This window comes from Coptis chinensis, chromosome 2, assembly GCF_015680905.1.
Source record: "Coptis chinensis isolate HL-2020 chromosome 2, ASM1568090v1, whole genome shotgun sequence".
NCBI lineage: Eukaryota > Viridiplantae > Streptophyta > Magnoliopsida > Ranunculales > Ranunculaceae > Coptis > Coptis chinensis.
Genome location: NC_141457.1, coordinates 61,263,382 through 61,284,815, shown reverse-complemented (window position 1 = coordinate 61,284,815; position 21,434 = coordinate 61,263,382). Strand labels below are relative to the sequence as shown.

The window sequence follows — 21,434 nt, the reverse complement described above, 5'->3', positions numbered from 1 at the left end:
CATAAACAACAATTAATGAAAACTAAGACCTAAACATGCTACTAAACTAATTCTAATAATTAACCTTGCTGATGATTACTAATTCATTTTAATTAATAAAAACTTTTAATTTTTAAAATGCTTTTTAATTGAATTTTTTATTTTTGAAAACTCAAAAACTTGTAAATCTATCTACTTTTTATCTACTAACAGTTGAATTAAACTGACTATGGTAAATTAAAGTGGACTTACATATGAAGATTCCTAGCCAACGGAATCTTCATCCGATAAAAACGAAGCGTGGTGCGGGTAAACAAGGCGCGGTTGTGTGTCATTTGCGTGCGCGGGGAAATGGTTCGCTGGTGCGTGTAGTACGCGGACGTGTGTCTGACATACCCGAGTGCATTTCGTCCGTGGGCGTGCACATGACAGGCTCGGTGCGGGTTCATTTTCTCCATTTGCACTCTGTTTTCTTCAGCAAGTTCCAGTGACTCACCTCGTGCTACTGCCGGGCTCCGTTTGTGCTGAAATGTACTGGAAACACACAAAAATGAAACATCATTAACGAAAATTAGAAAAAAAAACTAAAAAAATTGAAATGAAGATTGAGAAGAAGGGTTCAATGATTGTTGCTTTTCTCCATCTTCCTCTTCCCATATGAATCCATGATGGCAGCGCCATTTGAAGATGAGTATTTGGTAATGGTGGAAATGGTTTTGTTGTTCATCTTAGACTCTTTGTTTAGAGGATGGTTTTTGATGGATGAAACACTAAACTTTGTAACTTTTCTCTCCTATTTTCTTATGGCTATTGGAATTACTCTTAATCTTAAACTTGTATTGAAATGATTAAGAAAACTTGTATTGAGATGATTAGGAAAACTTGTATTGAATTGATGAAGAACTTTGTTTACACTAAAACTTGAAGAACATGAAAATGGAAAATAAGTAAATAACAATTTAAATTAAAAACATTTAATCTACTCCTAATGACCAAAGATTAGATCTAGGGTAAAGATCTTTCTCTACAACTTTGGTTTATATAGGACACCATTTACAATTATACCATTCCTTCTAGAAACAATCTTATAGGCCTTTGACCTAAGCCCATACAATAGAAATCTTGAATTTGGCTTTAGGTCCTTGGGTCAGTAGTTTTCAGTCTTGAGTCCGTGAGTCTTTGACTTTGACTTTCTGGCAACTTTGCTCTGAAGCAGGAATCTTCCAAAGCAACATACATAGCCATCCTTTTTGTGCTAAATGCACGTATTAGGAATATGCGTCCTAAATAGCCTATATCTTGCAAATGGTAGCAAAAGCTATAAGTTGTCTGTTCATTAAACATAAGAAAGGCATATTCGAAACATTATAAAGGTAATAAAACACACATTTGGGGACTGATCACATACATGAATCAACAATCTCAAATCCTAACATCTATCTAGCAATCGCTTCAACTTTTAGCTCAGGATAAGAGTCAAAAGGGCGTATTTCCTAGACAAACAGTTCTAAACCCTAAACCAGCAAACACTGCCTTTGAACTCAATAATGCACCATGTACAAGTAATCCAAACCAAGGTGAGGTGAATGTAGTCACTACTCTTCGTTCTGGCAAAACTGTAGACAATCAAATGCGTATGCCAGATGATCACCCACATATAGCTGAATCTCCTAATGTACCTATTTCTGATGTTGAACCTACACAAGATGCAACACTTCCAACCAAGTCACCATCCATGACACTGGGCAACAATCAAGTTGATACGTATTCCAAATTCTGACCAAAGGCACCGTTTCCTGCACGTTTAACAAAGAACAAACTTGATGAAAATTTTGATGAGATTCGAGAAACGTTCAAAAATTTGACCATAAACTTACCATTTCTCGGGGCCCTTAAACAATTGCCCAAACATGCAAAGTTTCTGAAAGATATGTGCACCACCAAAAGGAGAACCATTGTTTGTCAACAAGCGTTCCTCACAGAACAGTTCCCTTCCATCACTGAAATCAATGGTATTGTAAAATACAAAGACCTAGGAAGACCCACCGTTCTGTGCATATTGGGAGACAAGTATACTGTTATTGCATTACTAGACCTAGGTGCAAGTGTAAACTTACTTCCGTATTACCTGTTCAAACAACTAGGTTTATATGAGCTTAAACCTACCAATATGACTATGCAGTTAGCCGATTTCTCTATCAAGTATCCCAAAGGCATTGTGGAAAACGTCCTCATAAAAGTCCAAGACTTTTACTATCCCGTTAATTTTGTCATTCTGGATACAGAAGTTGCCTGTGCCTCCATTCCTATCATCTTAGGACGTCTTTTTCTTGCAACAACAAATGCCCTCATAAACTATAGGGATGGTTCCATGACCATGTCATTTGGAAATCTTTCTATCGAGGGCAATGTTTTCAAGTTAATGAAACAAATTCCAGATGCTAACATTGATGGTGAGATAAGCATGGTTGATAGTCTCGCGCAAGGGTATTTCACCGAATCTTTTCCTAACAATGAAGTGCACCAATTTCTTTCTTTTGGTGCTTCTGAATTTGAAGTTGACTCATACATTAAGGACGTCACCACGTTATTAGAGTCAGTACCATTATTTGACCCTACTACCGTGATGTTTAGCGATTTGGAAGAACATCAATATATTTTCTCTGTTGAAGAAAACTTTCCACAAGAATCTTTGATTCCCACTCCTCCCACTCTTGATTTAAAGTCTCTTCCTTCAGATTTTAAGTACGTACATCTTGATCCCGATGGCAGTCACCCAATTATAATTTCATCCAAGTTGACTGTCGATCAGGAAGGCCATTTAATTCATGTCATTCAAGAACACCGTTCTACACTTGGATGGTCTTTAGATGACATAAAGGGCATTGACCCTAGTGTGTGCACCCATAACATACATCTAGAAGAAGGAGAAGACATCACGTGAATCGCAACGTTGTTTGAACCCCATATGAAGGATGTGGTGTGGGAGGAAGTTTTAAGATTACTTGATGCTGGTATTATATACCCTATCTCTGATAGTGTTTGGATAAGTCTAATCCACGTTGTCCCCAAAAAGTCTAGAATTACAGTTATGCAAAATGAAAAAGTTGAATGCATCTCTACTCGCATCCTAGTGAAATGGAGAATTTGCATTGACTATCGCAAACTTAATGCGGTGACACGTAAATATCACTTCCCTCTTTCCTTCGTTGACCAGATGCTAGAACGTTTAGCAAGTCATGCATATTACTATTTTTTTATGGATATTTAGGCTATTTTCAAATTGTCATCGATTCGGCTGATTAAGGAAAACAACGTTCACTTGTCTCTTTGGCACCTTTGCATATAAATGAATGTCTTCTGGCCTTTGTAATAATTTCCCTGGTACATTCCAACGTTGTATGCTTCACATTTTCAGTGATATGGTTGAACGTTTTATGAAAATTTTCATGGACGATTAACTCATTCGATAGATGCCTATCAAATCTTTTCCAGGTTTTTGTGTGTTGTGAAGAGAAAAATCTAGTCGTTAACTGGAAAAAATGCCATTTTATGGTTACCAAAGGAATCGTTCTAGGACATTATTTGAAAATACAGAATAGAGGTTGATAAAGCAAAAATAGATAAGATTTCATCTCTTCCTATCCCACGCATAGTTCGTGACATCCGTGCCTTCGTAGGCCACGCTGGATTCTACAGGCGATTCATTCAAGATTTCTCAAAGGTTGCTAGACCTTTAACTAATATCCTAATTAAGGATGCAATATTCGATTTCAATTTCAATTGCAAACAAGCATTTGAGACTCTAAAAATCGCTCTGACTATTGCTTCTACCATTCAACCACCAGATTGGTCTAAACCATTTGAACTCATATGTAATGCTAGCGACTATGCTATTGGAGCTGTATTAGGCCAAAGCCAAGATGACAAACCCATTGTCATTTATTATGCTAGTAAAACTCTTAATGAAGCTCAATGTAACTATACCACCACTGAGAAGGAGTTCCTAGCTGTGGTATATGCACTGGATAAGTTTCGTCCATACCTAGTTAGATCTTCGACAATTTTCTATACTGACCTGCGACACTTCATTACCTACTAGCGAAAAAGGATGCGAAACAGAGATTGATCTGATGGATGCTTCTCTTGCAAGAGTTTACTTTGGAAATTAGAGATAAAAAAAGGTTGCGAGAATGTTGTTGCCGACCATTTATCAAGGATCATCAGTGAGGTTGATAACGACTTAGACCCCATCTGCGATTCCTTCCCTAATGAGCACTTGTACTCAATCTTTTCATCTCATTGGTACGCTGATATAGTAAACTACCTTGTTACCGAGGAAGTCCCTTCCTCTTGGTCTCGTGATGACTGAAAAAAGTTCTTATCCACTGTGAAATATTATTTCTGGGATTGTTCAGTATTGTTCAAACCCCCTACCTTTTCAAGTATTGTTCAGACCAACTCATACACTGTTGCATTCCCGACTAGGAATACAACGACATGCTATCCTTCTGCCATGAACGATCTTATGGTGGTAATTTCAGTGGTAAGAAAACTGCGGCAAAGGTTCTACAATGTGGCTTTTACTGGCCCACACTTTTTAGAGATGCACATAAGCATTGCAAAGCATGCGTTTGTTGCAAGCAGCTAGGCCACATTACTCAACGCAATATGATGCCTTTAAATCCAATTCTAATTGTGAATTTTTTTGATGTCTAGGGCATTGATTTCATGGGTCCCTTCCCAAATTCTCATGGCTTTCTTTACATCCTGGTAGCTGTTACCTACGTGTCAAAATGCATTGAGGCAATAGCATGTCATGCTAATGACCATAAGACTATCGTATTTTTCGTCAAAGAAAATATTTTCTCTCATTTTGGTATCCCTAAAGCTATTATCAGTGATGAGGGAAAATTATTTTGTAATAAAATTTTTGAGTCATTAGTAAAGAAATATGGAGTTACCCACAAGGTGGCAACTCCATATCATCCTCAGACTAGTGGCCACGTGGAAGTATCTAATAGAGAGATAAAGTCTATTCTGCGGAAAACAATTAATCCATCTAGGAAAGACTGGTCTCTCCGATTATCCGATACCTTGTGGGCATATCGAATAGCCTTTAAGAAACCTATAAAGATGTCTCTTTACCGCCTCGGTTTTGGAAAACCTTGTCATCTGCCGATTGAACTTGTGCATCATGCTCTATGGGCCATCAAAAGCCTTAATTATAATATCAATGCAGCAGTCAATAAACAAAAATTGCAAATCAATAAGCTTGAGGAAATTCGGAGTGATGCATATGATCTCTAGAAATCCTATAAAGCCAACATGAAAAAAGTGCATGACAAGCACATTTTATGTAAATATTTCAAAATTGGTCAAAAAGTTTTGCTTTACAACTCAAGATTACACATTTTTCCAGGGAAATTGAAAATATGATGGTCTGGTCCTTTCATTGTCTCTGCTGTAACCCCTTATGGGGCAATCTCTTTGAAAAATTTAAACGATAACAATGAATTTCAAGTAAATGGTCAACGTCTCAAACATTACCACGAGTTATGGTCTACAGATGTCGACAAGACTCTTCTACAAGATCCAGTATACACTGACTGATAGATCTACAGATTTATACATTTCATGTGTTTAAAAAAAGCAGTACACCATTTTGGTGGTCGAGCCCTCTTTTCTTTTCTTTTCTTCTCTAATATCAACTGGAGTATGTGGTTACAAGTGCCAGAACCGTAGTCCACAACAACTCTATTTCAGAACTGAGTATAAATGTCTTCTGATAATCGAGCAAATGTGTCTTCTGGTAAACGATGGGTACCAAAAATTTTCCCTCCTTCCTTATCTTCCATTTTCTACTCTCTACCTCACGAACTCTAGCTAATCATTTGGTGTAAGTCTCACTCATCACGAATAGGTAATGGTCGTAGTATTTTTCCTCGTAAACGATGTGCGCGAAGGATGGGATGGTGTATGCATTGCCAGTATAAGGTATACTTTTGTCTTACACTAGCTGAGCAGGATACACTTCGTTATCGCGCTATTGCTCCCACGGGTTGGGAATCGTCTTGAAGATCTGATGTTAAAAGACTCACCTTGTATATACTTGTGTCTTTTATATTTCCCCTTTTGCACTAGGACTGTGCACAAAGAGATTCGTGTTCAACCTCGGATGTTGCCTACTCGGGACACGGACAATGGAATCCACCAGGCCAACCCTTAGCTGTTCGCTATCTGATTTCATTTCGGGGCAATTTGAGGCTATACCATATGTAATAAGGGTAATATTATTAGACAGTTGCACCCATAGTACAAAATATCCCGATATATCTCGATATTTGGGGATATCTATCCAGATTTCAAAGGAAGATATATAAATATCATGATATGTTCAGAGATATATACGACTGCAAATATCGGCAATATTTCGACGATATTTGCGATATTTGTGATATTTGGGGATATTTTGCAATATTTTGTGTATATAACAATTTTATTTAATATTTACCATTATATTTCAAATAAATATAAATAATGTATCATGATATATCAAGAAATATCCACAATATCCACGATATTTGTCGATATTTTGGTATATCCACGATATTTGCATGTGAAACAATGTCAAATATCCCCAAAGAAGGGGATATATCCATGATACATATCCAGAAATTGAATATCGATAAATATCCATATCCTGATATTTTGTACTATGGTTGCACCACTCGCACGGTCAAGGATGGTACCATCCTGCATCATAGGCCCCCAAAACATAAAGGTTAAGCCCACAGTCTGGCTGGATTGGGTTCGCTCCAAAGCCGACATGACAGTTGCCTGAGATTTTATGTGGAAAGTCTTCTGGCCGTCTAGTGTTGCTAACACATTAATCTTCCCTAATACATTTGTATATAGTTCCTAAAAAAAAAAAAAAGACGAGATCCAAGTCCCGTTCTTTAGTTTTTTAGCCCACGCGATCTCTATTCTGCACGCTTTCCGGGCTTGGACCAAAATTTTTTAGACCTGATCCACATCACGTGCTTGAGCTTTTTAGCCCACGTGATCTCTACTATTCCGTATGCTTTCCCCAACGGTCCTATCTCTCCCTATAAATATTGTCCCCCTCGCACTACCTCACTCATCCCATTCTCTATCTCTCCGCAAATTAATTCTTTCACACTCTACTCTTTTATCGCATCATGAATCTGATCGAAAAATTTGAAAAGGAGCAACGTGATGTTGCATTCAAGGTCTTCCTGATAACGGTGTTTATCGTTGTCATACTGTTTAGTTATGCATAACATCCTTAAGAATATCTAGATCTATGTAATGTACATCTTTTCGTTTCTTATATATTTTTATACATTAGTGTGGTGTGTTAAATAAGTATCACACATTTGTACGGTTTACGTATTAAATGGAGAAATTGTTTTTGTTATATTGGTGTGTATTATTTGTACTTTTACGTTTTCATAAACAGAAAAAAAAAAAAAAAAAAAAAAAAAAAATAAAAATTCAAAAAAAAAACAAAAAAATAAAAAAAAAAAAAAAAAACAAGCTCGAATCATTATGTTCAAAATAATGTCGTGCACGCCACTCTATAAGCTTTAACTAGCTTCCATTATTGAGGTTTGCTACATAAATTCAGAATTTACGTGTAGGTCTAACTACCCTCTCTTTGCATGCCTCGATAACAGTCTTAGGGACTTGACTTTAAATGCCCTTTTTGACAACTCAAGATAGAAAATACGTGTTGGTCTAACTGCCCTGTGAAACCTTCCTCTGTATTCTCTAATCCTTATGAACACCTCTTCATCGTCTTGGGAATCTGACGTTAAAAGACCCATCAGGGAATTTCTCATTTGAACGTGCTACCACATAAATGTGATGCGACAAGAGCACATGTTTTATCTGTGTTTTTCCATATATTAATTCTAGATCTAATTGCACTTGCCATCCTAATTCGTAAAGGTTCATATCTTGGCTATAAATCTCTTCCTTTCAGCCATCTTCATTTCACTCATTCTTCACTATTCTTCCCTCACTTATACTTTGAAATGGATTGACCATGAAAAATAGTGCCCGAGAAAAATTATTTGAATTTTTTTCATGAAGGCCTGTTTGCTCCATATTTTGATATAGAAATTGTACGTCGAGGATGGATGCCTCTTCTATATCATTCAGCAGCTGTTTATTCAAGAGAATTAGTATTGATGTTCTACCAATTTAATGAACCTGACCATGGTAAATTCTATTTTCGTCCCCATGGACAACGTTTTGAATTTACTAGGGAAATCATCTCCGACATACTTCAAATTCCAATGACGAACCCCGAGATGCATTTTTAGGAGTCACCATTTGATACCATCAAACAACTACTGAAGACCACTATATCTCATGGCGAATTCGGAAAACGAAACCACGTTGTCCTTCAGCGTTCTTTGAAACATAATCAATGAACCGTGCTCCATTGGTTAGGACACAATGTGGTGGGAACATCACCAACATCTGAAGTGACCAGACCTCTTCTCCACCTACTCTGGGTTATGTGAAGGTTTAGTAGTGGTGTGTATACCTCAAAAAAGTTAGATTAAGAGTTGAGGTTCATCCTAAATTGTTTAAAGTTTGAGTGAGGGAGATGTGAATAAGAAAGGTAGACTCTTGTAGGATTAGAATGGTTCTAAGCTAATAAAAATTTGAAAGCTTTGATTGTTGTATTGAAATGAATTGAAAACATAAAGGGGAAGATTGATTAAAACATTGAAATAAAAGTAAGTAAACAAGATTGAAGATTGAAACAAATAAAAGCAAGTAAATAAGATTGATTGAAATAAAATAAACCAACAAGAAAGTAAAAACATGAATTGAAAAACTGATATAGTTATATACTAAAAGCATTACTTTTGTATTAATTCTAATTCTTTATATTTTGAATGAGAATCATATGGGCAAATATTATGCATATTATATATGTTATTATTTATATGCATGCGTCTAATACTTTATGTTGTAGATAATATGGTGTGTGGTGATACACAGAAGATCATATCATAAGTACCTTACAAAGTATAAGTAAACGTTCACAATCTAGATGGATTTGGACAAACCATTGGTACGGTTGTAGTATAATATGGTATTAGTCTATATTGACTACATGATTACACTAGTACACTTTGTGTGTATTGAACATGACCAAGTGAGGTTGTTTCTCTTTATACTGACTATATAAGATAACAAACACCTCTGTTATTATGGATGCTTGTCCTCTTAATCCGGATATAATAATGGGCACTTACGTGCATTGTACATTGCTTTAAATCATCAATGAGTGAGATTCATTTGTGAATCAACAAACTAGATGGATTGTATAATGACATTGTATATAAGGTGTGCTGTTGATTATAGAAGGAATCCGTGACTGGTAGTGAGTCGGGTTGATGATGTCCCTTTGCGGAGCTCATAAGGATTGTCATGTAAACCCTGCCGGTGGATTTAATCCGACATGACAATGAAGTTGAGTGGTACTACTCAAGGACATAAGAAATTGATTAATGTAGTTGTCAGTAACTTGACTTGATCAACGGGCATTCGATATCTTAAACACGGGTAGATTAACGAGCATATAATATGGAGCCCATAAACATAATACACGTAATTTGGGATTAGGGCGATAGTGCAACAATGGCCTTTAGTGGAATAAGCCATTTGTTAACGGACTTAGGCCGTGTGTTCTGGGCGAACATGGGAAGCCCAAGCCCGTCAGGAGACCTAACCCTAATTTCTCCTCATGGTCCCTGTTGTAGCATATATAAAGAAACCCCTCTTTCCTGGCCGAACTACTGATTGATTGCTCAAGAAAAGTGAGTTCGGAATTCGGTTCCAACTTTGTGAGTAAGAGAGGCCAAGAGAGAAAGAAGGGGCTGGAAGATCGTTGCCCACACAACGTCCATTCTAAGGATAAGAATACAACAGAAGATCAAGAGGTTATTGATTCATAGAGCTTGGATTCTCAGAGTTATCACAGCTGATCAAAGGTATGAATTTCTAACCAAAATCGTGGACACCCCTTATTCCGCTGCACATGGGTTTTCGCAGTTTGTAAATCATTAGATGAAACCATAATGGTTCCTACAAAAACAAGACAAGAAATTAAACAAACCAAATAGTTTGGATCCTAAGACAATGGATGGGTTCTCTCTTCCTTGCTTTTTTCTTATATATCCCTACTTTTGCCATTTACAAATTTTCCATTCTCTATTATAAACTAGACACCTCACACTTTCACTTTTGCTTTTGCTTTTTAGTTTCTTCATGAACAAGGTAGGTTTAGGGAGAAAGTCATCATATTTTGAGATAAGGGCCTCCATCTTTGGTCTTCTGATTTGAGGACTTTGACCGATTGACTTTGACTTTTTTAGCACTTTTCCATAATAGCTACTGGTCTTCATAAGAAGCGTGATTAATGCTCCTTTTGGTGCTAAGATGCAGCTCTTATGATAAGTGGTTTGAAATACTCCTTAACTTGAAAAAGGCAATAAAAGTTATAAGTTGTCTTTTCATTAAGCGTAAGAGGGGCTATAATGTATCAACATATGGGTAGTAAATCGCACATTTGGGAGCTGATCACCACCCCCAAATAGCATCTTGCTTGTCCTCAAGCAAGGATGAGAGAAAAAACTAAGTTCACAAACGAGTGATTTATTATCAGTTATACTAATCTCATTTCGCAGAGTGCGATTGCATTGACCATATGTAACAAGGCCTTAAACCACTAGGAATTCCGTAGTGGATGAGCTTTAAGCCTCGTGAGAGTTTTCCAGTGAAGGTACTCACAAACTTCTTCTATTTTGTACAAAGGGTCTTGTTTCCTTATTTATTCTCAGAAGTTCATACATCTCATTAGCAGGGAATATGGACAAGCTCCTTTGAACTTAGAATAACATGTATAGAGTAATTTAATCATCTAAAGATAAATACATAAAACATGAGCAATGAAATGCAAAACTAGAGTCATTTCAAAGGCTTTTGGAGAGCTTCCTTAAGGTGGGTTCTCACAGCGGTGTGTTGTAATCACAACTCTCTGATAGATTCACTCAAGGTTCATTCTCTCAAGTACAGTGGACACTTATATTCCTCGCATACTCAAATGACGTAAAAAAAATCGGAGTCGATTGACCACGCTTGCCACTTACTATCACACCTTCCTATTCCTAATCGTGTTAGAGGTCTTTTATTAGGAGTTACAGAGCTAAGGTGATGGTTTAGAAGGAAAAAGGAAGGGAAAAACAAAATATGATAAGTCCAGAAACTGGGTCTCCAAGATACGTGTAACCAGAGAAGAACCTCGTTTTGTTCTTTTGCTTCCGAATTGTGACACATTCTTTTAGCCCTTTGGCTTTGTGACTCCATATGATTTTGAATTTTGGGAGTTCTAACTTTGCTTTTGTTTCTTTTGTTTTTGATATCGTCTCCTTTTGATTTTGAACTTTTAGGAGATTCGATTTTTTTAACTCCTTTGAATTTTTTGGAGTTTTGGTTTTTGATGGGTCTTTTTTTTTTTCTTTTCTTTTTGAAGAAAATAACTGTTCTGTTTTTGTACAAGGTTTTCTCTTCTCTTTTTCTGATATCCATCTAGTTCTCAACTCATCAGTTGGGTAAGCTTTTTATTGTGTGTTGTAACGGGTTATGAATTATTGGTGAAGAATAAAAAGGCTTTTAGAAAGGGTGAAGGCTCAAGAGGGGTAACTAGATGAAACTATCTTTTTGGGGTTTAACATTTATTTGGCTATATCGGTCCAAAAAGGGCCTAAATGCCTTCTTAGGATATGGCATGGTGATCAAGTAAGTGGACGTGTGGTCTTTCTATCTGGACATCCTTTGTGTCATCACTCAATAATAATTTAGATGAGGCTTTTGGCTAGATTCTCACAGGATATGGAACTTAATTGTTCTAACCTTGGCTACAGAAACTCACTGCTATATACAAACAAATGCTGATGCATGCCATTCATGAAAAGATGCAGAAACTATTATATGAATATTAGTCTAAGTACGAAGAACAAGTCCTTACTCCATTACTATAATGAGATTTCTAAACTTTTTATTCATCATAAAAAAAAGAAAGAAGACTTTTTAATACTAAACGAAAAAATATTTTTGGTATTTTTTGAAAAAAATTTAGAAAAGAAGAAATATACTATTATATAGAAAATGCCTAGTTTTTGCAAAATGTTACTATACCACCCCCAAATAGAACTATGCTTTGTCCTCAAAGTATGAAGAGATAAGGAAAGAGATTACCATAGAAACATGAGTAAAAATGGCGATACACATGTATTCTATTCTTTATGATCAAAATATGGAACCCCCAAATAAGTTTGGGGCGTAGGTTGTTTGATATAGAACGAGAAATACATGGTTTATTGTACTAAGGATATTTATTCTACTATAAAATCTTTTTGAGTTTTTATATTTTTGAAAACAGGCATGGAAGAAAAATGAAATTTTTTGGCATGATGTATCTGTTTTACCTTCTACTCATATACCAAATTCCACAAGAAAAACAATATAAAACAAGCAGATAATATTAAGCATAAAATTAAACTTATACTACGTCATACAATTAAAAAAGAAATAGTTCCAACTATATGGACACTAGGAATCCTAGTCAGAATCCGTGCGTGACTCGTCTCGATGTCTAGAAGATCCTTCTCCTCATTGACGTCGAGGCCTGGCATATCTATTACTATGCGGGAGCGAATCTCTGATGCTCTGCAATGTTCTAGTGACACTGTGCTGGAAGGATCTCTGCTCCTCTCTGAGGGTATGCTATTTCGCTCGGATAGTCTACTGTTTCGTTATGATGTTCTGCTGAGTTTCCCTGAGCTGGTGGAGATATGAGTGCAGAATCCTCTGGCCTCCATGGAGGAAGTGAATTCCGTCCATGGGCTGAGTGAATTGTCGAGTGGCATCTTCAGTGAAGTAATCCACCTTCTTGGTCGGGTTCATAGGCTCTAGCGGTAGGTGGAAGCCATGACTTCTGGACACAGTGGGCATAGATAGGACCTGTGGTAGCGACCTTGACCTCCACTAGGGCTTGTGTGGTTTGGAACCCCCAGCGTTGCATGATCTTGGTGACCAGCACTGGTAGAGGGGCAATTGACTTCTTCGATTTGCAGAGTTGCTCAAAAATAAAGGAGCCGATGCAGAAGCTATTCTTTTGCTCTTGAAGAATCCATAAAAGATGAAGCATCACCTTACTTATATCCGAAGGCTTGGCCTAGCCTAGCAAGTTGTATGCTATCCACTGAGATACTACTAGCTAGTTTCTTCGTAGCGAACTTTGGTAAGCGCACTAAAACTTGGGGTTTTTCACCCCCACGAAAAGCGTCTCTACCATCATCACGGTAATGGTATTTCCATTTGGGGACTATTCCGTCTGAACATAAGCTTTCAGATTAATCCCCAGAACTCTAGTCACCACCTCCTTGGTGAGCTCCAGCGAGCGACCATCCTTAACAACCGTAATACTGTCATCCTCCCCTCTAAGCATGCAGGTATAAAATGAAAGAGTAAGAGAGGGAGAATAAACCGCATCTTCTAACAAAACAAAGGGTTCCCATCCTCTTCTTCTAATCTCAGCCCTGAAGTGCACTTCAAACAAATCGGAATAGAAGAGGTCTTGAAAATTTTGTTCTGGCACGATTTTAAGAACTTGAGCCATTTAGAGTAGGAATTGATGAAATTGGGGTTTCTTGTTGGAATGGGGGTTGAAAATGGTGAAGGTTGCAAAAAAAAAATTGTGTGGTGGTGTGTATGGGTTAGGTCGCAACCGCGACCTAGGAGGGTGAAAACGTGAGTCGAGTGGGGCGGCTAGGGTTGGGAATTTGTGAGGAGGAAGAAAGGAAGGTGGGCAGGCGCGTGGGGCTTAATAGTTTGATGGCACGTGCCTCTTTTAAGAAATTAAAATTTGACCCAAGCTCAAATGAATTTAGGAAATTCCAATCTTGTCCTTAGTTCTTTGCTAACTTTAGGAGCCGATCTGCACTTCGTTACTCTTCCGATCTTGACTCGTGAGGTACCAAAAAGATCAGTATCGAAAATGCAACATAACGATATAGGATACGCTCACATCCAATGGTGGATGAAAAACAGATGATGGAAAGAATTGTACAAGAACTGTAGGTAAATATGTACAGATAACAGAAAGAAAATTTTAATTATTTTTTTTGGGTTTTGAATAAGTTTGACATAAATTTTAAAAAGGTGGGTCCTTTTAAGTCAGATCCGCAAAACTTGAAAGTTTTTGAAAACTCGAGTCAATCCCAACCAGATGGCTGGATTACTCTTTTCAGCTGTGCTTGATGAGCATGTGGCTGGCACATGAAAACCGTAAAAACTAAATTATTATGAGGTTAAAGACCGGGGCAAGTTGATGTTTGACAATTCGAGCACTAGCCTTCTCTCATAGCTCTCTTACGTGCGTATGAACTCTTACCTAAACAAGGAATGATTTTCGGTATATGTGTGCATATCTTAAGCTGTAGTTCCCTAGGAAGTGCTTCCACATGATCATTGAAACTGATCCATCTAGTCTTGCTAGGTGGAGGGTTTTTATTAGCTATAGAAATTTTTTTTTGAAAAGTTTTTTAGAAATGAGAGAGATTTAGAAGGGGAAAATATTTTTAAGAAAGAAAATTTTTGAAAATTTGAAAATTTTTAAGTTTTTTAACGTCAGATTCTCGAGACAAAATAGAGAGGTGGATGTAAAAAGATAGAATTAAACTGAGAATAGTATCACTTTAGGTTACTCTATTTGTTTAATTCTCGTTTGGAGACGTCTAATTTTTTATTTTTTATTTTTTTTTAGTTGGTTTTCTCATTCAAAATATATCTCCATCCATATAGAGGTTTTGCCAAGAAGATAAAGTTATACGTTAATCCGGTATTATTTTGGTTACTCCGGCTGTATAGCCTTCATTTTTATATCTTCTGGTTTTGAAAAATATGGAGAGATGTTTTAAGAAACTAGTACTCAAAAGCTGTGATTCTCGATGTTACTACTTTAAAACGAATCATAACAGATATTCTTAGGCAACTTTCGTGTCGGCTCTGTGGCAAACTCAATCTAGACAGACAGAGCTTCAGCTACGCTAGTTGGGGGATTTACTGCACAAGACATGGAATGTCCTGACCCGGGCGAATAGCTCGGTGATATAGGCGACCCTTAGTAAGCAAAGCTGATCTCAAACCGCCCCTAGATTGCATTGTTCTAGGGGTTGGTCTGTGTCAAATCCATTGCCAGTTAAAAACATAACTAGATTTACTCTAACTTATTCTTACGTTATCAATTATTTATTTCCTACCCTCACATATATATTTATGCAATATATAGAGTTCGGAATCGTTTCACTGTTAACTTTCTAGACTTAAACGAATTCAACTAATCAAACACAAGAAAATAATGGTGAGAACAATATTTATGGATGTGAATTTATACTACTAAACTAAATATATGAATTTAACTTATACTAATTTAATTAAAGCAATTGAATATGACTTAAATAAAATATGGAGAAGAATAGTGATGTATCTTTGTCGCGGAAGCAAGAACAATAGATACACAATGTATAAAGATACCCAAAACTAGGGTTTAATGAATAAAAACGAATTCTCTTAATTCAATAATAATAATCAAGTCTGAAAATCTTAAGGTTTACATCTGCTTATATAGAGAACTAGTTAACAAATCCTAATCATAATAGAACTTGGGAAACTAACACTACCAAAAAAACTAGTTTACCCGACATACACCATAAAGAATATCCGACGGTTTCCATCAGTAGGAAGTACCCGGCAGATTTTGTCAGTCGGGCATAATATTTCCATCTATCGGGTAAGCTCCCTAGGTATTTCATTTGTTTTAGATGTGGCCGACGGTCGTAGGAGAGTTATTGTCCGTCGGCTATTTCGACGGTTTTTAATTGTTGTTGATTTTCGACAGACTACGTAATTTCCCGACTGGTGTTTCAATATTTTTCAATGTTTTTTAAACCGTCGGATTTGCTCCTACGAGTTTGGGCCATCGGCATATCTCTTCCGAATACCAGTCGCCAAACTAATTTCACTTCCTACGCCTAATTTTTGAGAAAAATAAAAAAAAATAACAAAAAGATAACCCAAAAACTGTTATCCCTCTCTCACTCCGGGCTTGTTGTAGCCGCTTCACTCCTTCTCTCGTTATGGGTTCGTTGAATTCTAAGTAAACCATAATAAATTGCTTGTCTTTCTACCCAATTTCTATCTTTGATTTATGTAAGGATTCTTTAACTTAATCTTTTATGTGTTCATGATCTTCACGCAAGGCATGCAACTATATGAGGAGTTCATCAATGGGATTACAGATGTTGGTGGTGTATGTGGTAATAGGAGGCAACCTGCACTTCTCAGACTTGCTCTTGATGATGTGGTAATCATCTATCTTTACTGGTTTTACTTTCTTGTCAATAACATTTCTAAACTTTAAAGTAATTTTTGAAGTAATTTCTAAGCATTGTAAGTGTTATTTGAAGTAATTTTTTCTCATTCTTTTGATTAGTAATCTGGACTTAAAATGAACAGCCCCGTAAATGCTTTGTTATTGGCTCATCCGAGTCCACAACTTTGTTTGTGAGCTTAATGTCTGAGAATCTTTGTGACTAGCCATTTCGCTCATTAGAGTTGCCTTAGAAACATTTTGGTTCCTAGTTAAGTGAAATATTTGAAACTTTGGTGCCTTGCTTTTTATTGATGACTCACTTATTCATAGTGTATGTTTCTGTTTTTTCTTTTGTATTTTTTTGTCAGGAGTTATTTGTGAATGGGGAGTTCAGAGTTCAATGGTCAGAAGTTGAAAATATAATGGCTAATGAGAAACTTGTTGAAATCGCTTCAGCGGACCCCAAACATGCCAAAAGGTAGTCTTTCTTCCAATTTTCAGTTCTGTAGCATTTGGTATAGACTAAAGGGAATGCCAAGTTATGATGATGTTAACACTCTATTCTTAAACTGATTGTCGTAGGATTTTGGCTAATCAGCAATCAGCAGCTCGTTCCAAGAAACGAAAGAAAGATGAGGTATATATCTTAGAATTGGAACACGAAGTTCAAACCTTACAAACAAAAGCAACTATGTTGTCTGCACAGCTGACCCTGTTACAGGTGTGTACTCTTTATTTCTCTCACCCCCTTCTCTCTCCCCAACACACACACACGAAACACCGCCTACCTTCATTTTTCGTTCTAGTTACCTTCTTTTTACTTCAGTGTGCCTGAAGCGATCGCCTGACTCACTCTCGCACTCAACCAAATACAAATTCACTCCTTTTTAGTGTTTTTAAAATAAAATCTTGATTTCATATATACTAATCTTTTGTTTTAGGGGTGAAGATTCTTGGTCTCTGGATATAAGTGTTGGGGGTCTTTTTAGTGCTCTTCTTGGTATGTTCACTTGTATTTTCTTTTTTGTTTGGTAACTTGCTGATAGTTTCCTAAGGCCATAAATTAATGGCCTTGAATTGGTTTCATCAATTAGTGGTGTTGGGCTTGTTGCAGTATGAAATATATCCACTGAAGGTTTCCTTGATTCCGGTTACTTCCCTATAATTTGAATTCTTAAGTTGTGACTTTGAGCTAATATATTAGCCCCAAGTCCCCAACTATATTTCATGATGCTAACTATTGTATTCGTGATGCTAATTATTGTATTCGTGAGCTTCCCAAAGTCCAAGACCACATGCTAATTGTTTCCAATGATCTTTTAGTATATGCTTTTGTTGCTCGATATTTCTAGTACTTGTGTTGGTTTGTGTCGCTGGGCAGTTAAATCGCTACTCGGTGGAGGTGCGAGTAGCGAGTAGGTCTACTCGGTCGGGGATTAATCGGGATTACTCAGGCGATTTTTTAAACCGCTACTCGGTGGAGTAGCAAGTAGCGAGTAGGTCTACTCGGTCGGGGATTAATCGGGATTACTCGGGTGATTTTTTAAAACACTATATTTCTTTACAAATACATGTTACATACATATAAATTAACATTGAAATACCAATATGGTAACTGGTAATTGACCACTAGAATTTATATAAAATTTTGTGAACTTGTGCAGCCAATATGGGATGAAGCAGAAGAAGGATGACTCACACATTGTATCTAGGAGGATGAGCTATCATTGTAATCAATTATGTAATTTTTTTTTGTATGGTTGATTTTAGGCAATACCGATGTCGCTATAGATTTCATATGTTTTATAGTTGGACAAAATCCAAGCCAATACAAGTGATAATAAACTATATATATATATATATATATATATATATATATATATATATATATATATATATATATATATATATATATATATATATATATATTGGCAAGCCCTGTTTTAAATGAGATCAGTAACTCTTTGATGCTGGCGGGATTCGACCCCAGACCTATGGAATCATCACCCAAAGGTTTTACCGACTTTGCTAGTAACTAAATATTTTTCGCACTGAAGCAATGCCAAACCCAATGAGTAAACTCATCTTAGAAATCAGAAGATACACCATTTGATTCATTACTTATGTTTTGACCAAGTTTTAGACTACTACTAGTTTTAGCTATGAAATTGGCTGACTTTTTCCTGTGACTTTTTCCAGGGTGCCTTCTTTCGGCAATTTTGTTTTTCAGATCTGTACGCAAGTCCGAATACCTGGTTATGCGTCATGGATTCATTAGTGTGAGTTTTTGTCTACAACAAATCGTCAGATTCTTTCATTTTTGTTTTGTATTGTGCTAACTTTTTATTCTTATAGGTTCATTTATCCCCTGGAAGTAAGTTCAACTTTCAAAAATATATCAAAAGGTCATTAGAAGACGATTTCAAGATAGTTGTTGGAATTAGGTATGACATTACTGGTTGTGGTTCTATCAAAAACTTTTCTAGTTGTGTTGGTTTTTGATAATGGATTTCTAATTATGCATTTTAATTTCGTAACTGCTCCATGATGTCAATAGTCTTTTGCTTTGGCCTTTGGTTGTGGTATTTTTGCTTCTGAATGTGTTGCTGGTGAGCTCACGTCTTTAAACAAACATTTTTCTGGTTATTTATATTCTCAATTCAAATTCAATTTAAGATGCAGTCTTTTCATTGGATCATATTGTTATTTCCAGGATGGCAGGCATTGTTGTGGATAGCCGTGTTTTCTCTACTTGTAAGCAATTTTATGTATTATGGTAGTAGCTTTCCTAACTAGTGCTGAAGTTCAATCTCACCCCTGAACTGCTTGCAGGCAATCTTAGGAGTGGGAACAAAGCTACAAGCTATTATAACATAGATGGCTCTTGAAATCCAAGATAGGCATGCAAATTGCTCAAGGATCTAAAGAGGGCTTAACAAATAGAACTTAAGGCTTTTGATTCTGTTTTGGTTAGTGTACAAACTTCAAACATTCTTCCAGCACGTGTTTTTTATTCTGTTTTGACTAGCAAGTTTCTTACATTCAAACTTAAGGCTTTTGATTATGTTTTGATTAGCAAGTTTCTTACATTCTTCCAGCATGTGTTTTTGTTTGGGTATTTTCATGGGCTGGGATTTTTTATTTGGGTATTTTTAGGTACTTATAGCTAGAATAGAACAGCTATAATTATTTCTAGTTCCTAAGAGAGTACTTCATGATCTTCTTCTTCTTCTTTTTTTTTTTTGGTCAGCAAAACTCACTTCAAGATCTTGGCAAATGGATTACCAACTTGGTGAGACGTTTTGGACCTTAGTGATTTTGTTGAAGGGTTGAATCAAGGTTGCAGTATAAGTAATCTATTGTGTGGGATATGCAAACTTCATCTATTTTGGTTTTTTGAATATGTTTGTTGTAAGTAATGATACTAGAGATTACTAGGACTTGTTGCTAGATAGATGGTGTACGTGGTGCTGATTTTTGGTTTCTGAAGGAAGTAATATGTATACTTAGTGAATGACATGTCTTATTGTTGTTTTTTTTTATGAACACATTGTTTCTTTATGAATACATTGGCGTTTGTAGCATTTGAGTGGGAACTTGCAAGAATGTAATGTTGGGATACCTGAAACAATTATTATAAAAAATATATTTTTTTTAAATAAAGAACTAATACCCGACGGATAAAAACTGTCTAGTAGCAAACTACCCGACGACTAGCAACTGGCATATCCGACGGCTGGTGACAGTTGGTCTAACCGACGGTTCATAATAACAGAACTATCCAACGGTTTTTAACAGCAGGAATATCCGACGGTTTTTAGCAGTAGGAATATCCGACGGCTTTTAGTAGCAGGAATATCCGACGGTTTTTAGCAGTAGGAATATCTGACGGTTTTTAGCAGCAGCAGCAACTATCCGACGGTTTTTGACAACCGGCATATCCGACGGTTATTAACAGTAGGAATGTCCATTGGCAAAGATCCTCAACCTCGACGGCCTGTTTTGACCAATAAAAACCATCGGAAGCCTATGCCGACCGAGCATTTTCCAACGGTCTTACGGCAGTTTTGGTCTGTCAAGTAATACCTTTCACGACAGCCATAGTCAGTGGGGTAAAGTCGTTCTTTTGGTAGTGTAAAATAGAAGCTAGTCTAATTCTAATTAACTAAGGATTTAAAATAGAAGTAGAATAAAAGATAAACTCTAGCTGTAGCATTATGCATGTGCTATGCACATGATATCTATCTAAGGCCCTCGTGATCAATCCCCCAGCTTGAGAAGAGCTCGTCCTCGAGATTAAGTCCTTGTATTTCTGGTAGAAAGTAGGATCCATGAGTTGAAATGTAGCATCAGAAATCCATGAATTTTCTGAGAATGGACGGTCACACCACTTCGCCAAATAACAATCATAAGTACCCTGGCGAGTCGTAGTAGTAGAAACATCAATGATAGTTTCAATCCGATCTGTAGCAGTAGCAGGAACAACACTATGATCTACAGGTAGGGGAATAGGTGGAATACTATTGCCAACAAAAGGAGTGAGATCCGCTACATTATGAGTGCGAGAGATACGCATCTCGGGATGGAGGTCCAATTCATAAGCATTTTCTCCATGGCGGGCGATAATGGGAAATGGGCCAAATCGTCGCATCATTAACTTGTGAGATGAAGGCCGACGTTCTTTTCTCAAATAAACCATCACCAAATCACCAACCTCGAAAGTCACTAAGCGCTTGTGTTTGTCTGCATTAGTCTTGTACATGGCATAAGATTTCTCCAAACGCTTCTTGACATCCTCATGAATAAGGTGAATCCAGGAAGCAAATTCCTCTGAAGATGCACAAACGGGAACAGTCGATGGAATAAGAGCAAGATCAAGAACGAAGAAGAGGAGTTATTCCAGTTACAATCATGAAAGGAGAAAGGCTCGTAGAACGGTTGACAGAGTTATTATAAGCAAACTCGCTTTGTGTTA

General features: G+C 36.8%; 1 protein-coding gene across 1 annotated transcript; it reads left to right on the top strand.

Annotated features, from left to right (window-relative positions):
• The first annotated feature begins 15,788 nt into the window (after positions 1-15,788).
• On the top strand, positions 15,789-18,104 carry LOC147516965 (bZIP transcription factor 29-like). Its single transcript, XM_086594640.1, has 4 exons — positions 15,789-16,450; positions 16,828-16,937; positions 17,042-17,180; positions 17,401-18,104. The coding sequence occupies exons 1-4, from the start codon at positions 16,331-16,333 to the stop codon at positions 17,404-17,406; spliced, it is 375 nt and encodes a 124-aa protein (XP_086450766.1). The 5' UTR covers positions 15,789-16,330; the 3' UTR covers positions 17,407-18,104.
• Positions 18,105-21,434: the final 3,330 nt, after the last annotated feature.